General features: G+C 42.1%; 1 protein-coding gene across 1 annotated transcript; it reads left to right on the plus strand.

The window, feature by feature from the left end:
- The first annotated feature begins 230 nt into the window (after positions 1-230).
- Positions 231-1,958, plus strand: LOC114824814 (protein ALP1-like). The gene has a single exon (XM_029102097.2). It carries the CDS (start codon positions 372-374, stop codon positions 1,632-1,634), a length of 1,263 nt encoding a protein of 420 aa, XP_028957930.2. The 5' UTR covers positions 231-371; the 3' UTR covers positions 1,635-1,958.
- Positions 1,959-3,397: the final 1,439 nt, after the last annotated feature.

The following is a 3,397-nucleotide window of genomic DNA, read 5'->3' on the forward strand; positions in this document are numbered from 1 at the left end:
ACCAAAAAATTTCAAGTAAAGAATTCTCTCACGTGCTTCTGAGAGGACTTATATGAAATGGTGACATCAAAGTAGCTGTATCTCAATCCAATTATAAGACGCTATATACGAAATTTAAATATATAAAATTGTATTATTGATCTAAAATATTACCGTGATACATTAAAATGTACACCAAAATTTCCCAATAACAATCTCACGTGCCCCAAAAGATCCTTCCAAAATGACAAAATACCAGTAGTGTACAAAAGAACCAAGAGCCAGGTGTGCCTTTGTACATCGTCTCCCAGATATTCAATCCCACGAATCCCAAGAAAAATAAAGAAAAAAAAAAACAAAATCAAAATCAAAATCAAAACACCCATGAGAAAATGGAATCCGCCACCCTCGTAGCTCTCCTCTCTTCCATCTCCCAACTCATCGTCCTCCTCCTCCTCTCTCCCAACTCCGCCGATTCCAATTCCGCCGCTAATGCCTTCCCAATCGTCAACAATTTCCTCTCATCCCACGAAACCGCCGCCGCCCTCTCCCTCCTCACCCTTTCCCGGAAACGAAAGCGAACCCATTTCTCAGAACGGGATTCTGAGCCCGATGACCATGAGAGCGATCATGAACTTGGCGGCGGTGACTCAGTCCGACTCGGTCTGAGTCGGAGCCCGGACTCGTTCAGAAACTGCTTCAGAATGACCTCGTCCACCTTCGAATGGCTCTGCGGGTTACTCGAGCCGTTGCTCGAGTGTCGTGACCCAGTTGGGTCGCCTCTCAATCTCTCTGCCGATCTCCGTCTCGGTATGGGCTTGTTTCGGCTGTCCACCGGCTCCAGCTACCCCGAAATTTCAAAGCAATTCGGGGTTTCGGAGATGGTGGCCAGGTTCTGCGCCAAGCAATTGTGCCGAGTTCTTTGCACCAATTACCGGTTCTGGATTGAATTTCCCAACCCAAATGAGCTTGATTCTGTATCGGCGGCTTTCGAAACCCAAACTGGTTTGCCCAATTGTTGCGGTGTGATTGACTGCACAAGGTTTAAAATTGTTAGAAATGGTGGGGTGCAAGAAGAAAGCATTGCTGCCCAAATCACGGTGGATTCTTCGTCACGAATTCTCAGCATAGTCGCCGGTTTTCGTGGCAATAAGGGTGATTCAAGAGTACTAAGGTCGTCGACTTTGTACAAGGATATTGAAGCGGGAAAGTTGTTGAATTCTCCTCCGGCTTCTGTCAATGGGGTGGCTGTGAATCAGTACTTGATAGGAGATGGAGGGTATCCTTTGCTTCCTTGGCTTATGGTCCCTTTCGTTGATGCCGTGAAGGGCTCACCCGAAGAGCATTTCAATGCAGCACACAATGTGATGCGCCTTTCGGCGCTTAGGACGATTGTAAGTCTGAAGAATTGGGGTGTTTTGAGCCGACCAATACAAGAGGAGATGAAGATGGCAGTGGCTTATATCGGTGCTTGTTCGATATTGCATAATGGTTTGTTGAGGAGGGAGGACTTTTCTGCATTGTGTGATGGGTTGGATGATTATTCCTTGTATGATCAGAGCTCTCAGTATTATAGGGATACTAGTTTGGAGGAGAATTCGATTGAGAGGAAGGCTTCTGTTATTCGAAGTGCATTGGCTACGAAAGCGAAATAGTTTCAAGACACAAACTTTTGAATTTTGTTCAACTGAATATCCCTTGGAGATTGGTTCACAAGAGGGAGTAGCTATAGAACAATTTTGTTTTAGCAGGTAAATTTGGATACTTTCTCGTTCGGCATTACAGTTATGCTTCCATAGATTAAATACTGCTGCTGCAATTTGCTCTGGTGTTTATTTCCCATTCTTTTAATTTATTTTTGAATAAATATTGCTTTTGCAAACAATTTTTGACAACTTATGTTTGAAGATGTACCCATCTGATGTCAGCATGCAATAATCAAAGTGGAAATATGGGATTTTTCCTGTTGTGAATGTGAATCTATTAGTTGGACATTGTTATTCATTTCTTGATGAAGGCTTAATCTATCTACAATGGAGATGGTATTTTTGCTGTGATATATTGCTCTCTGTGTACCAACATCCGAACAAGAACTGCAAAGCTTGCGGGCTATAAAACAACAAAAAAGAGTATGAAGAATGCAGAACTTTCATTTGTAACTTGTTACCTTTGACTTCTGCAGAATGCAGAGTACAATATGGGGTATTTTCCCCATTCAAAACGAAGCCCCGAGTTTAATAAAAATTCGTCTATCTTCCAGAACAGAAACTAATCTAGTAACAAACTAACCTCCCTTTACTAATCTATCCAAATTGACTGCGTTTTGCCAACAGCAACACCAAAAACACCATAGCGGAAACTGCACATTGTAGCATCTGACAGTAAGCCAACTTCATTGACTGTTCTGTATTATAGAGTGTTCATTAGAGCAATTTAGTTGACTACTCATCAACTTAGTCGACTGTTTTTCGGTTTGTTTTTCACCATCCTTCTCTGCCTCTTTCTTATATAGCTTAGTAGTTGTACAATTCACTATCGCTGCACAGTGTGATAGCAGCTTAACCTTGCTTTTCACAATTGCTACTTCTTCGGGTAATGGTAGCTGGGGTATTACTTTCTACACAATCCTACCTTGCACTTATGGAACTGGTTTAGACTGCTAAACTGGTTAAACATTTTATACAAGTTTACCTACTGCCTCCAGAATGATAGGCTGTGCTCATATGTAGGCTCAGTTTGAAGTGCCGGTCAGCCTCTAGACCAACATTGCACACACCAACCAGAGTGGAAATAATATTCACATTACTCTTCAGTCAGTCTTAACACTGCATCCTAGTCCTATTCTCTAGTCCCTTCTTATCTTACACAATCCATTCCCAGAAGCATGTTTTCAAGGCTTTGATGACCAGTTCTAATGATGTATCGGCTTCAGTGACAATGATTGACAGATTGAGGGTTCATTTCGTATGTAGACAGTCCTGTATTTGGTATTCCTAGATCGTAGCAGTAGTGCTTTCACTGAAGCATGTTTTTAAGGCTTTGATGACCACTTCTAGTGATGTATCGGAGTTGGTGACAATGATTAAGGGTTAATTTTCGTATGTAGACAGTCCTGTATTCGATATTCCTAGATCGTAGCAGTAGTGCTTTCACTGCTTTGCTAACTAGATTGCCTCCTTACATTAAGCAAAGGTTGGAAATCCTCTTTCAGAACAGACAGTGCATCAAAATCATCACCTCATACTAGAATGAATGGGAAAAGGTTGTGAGAGTAACCATTATTGTATATCGTATGGACATCGTGTACAGTCGAACAATGCTTGAGTCAGTCGTCTCCTCACAAAACTCATTGTACATACGAGTATGAGTCAGTTGTCCTGGCTAGTGTATATACAAGAATGAGCGAGTTGCCCAGGGC

This window comes from Malus domestica, chromosome 05, assembly GCF_042453785.1.
Source record: "Malus domestica chromosome 05, GDT2T_hap1".
NCBI classification, from domain to species: domain Eukaryota; kingdom Viridiplantae; phylum Streptophyta; class Magnoliopsida; order Rosales; family Rosaceae; genus Malus; species Malus domestica.

Bases quoted from the DNA above. Each gene is read 5' to 3' on its own strand.
- LOC114824814 (XM_029102097.2), top strand. From the start codon at position 372: ATGGAATCCGCCACCCTCGTAGCTCTCCTCTCTTCCATCTCCCAACTC.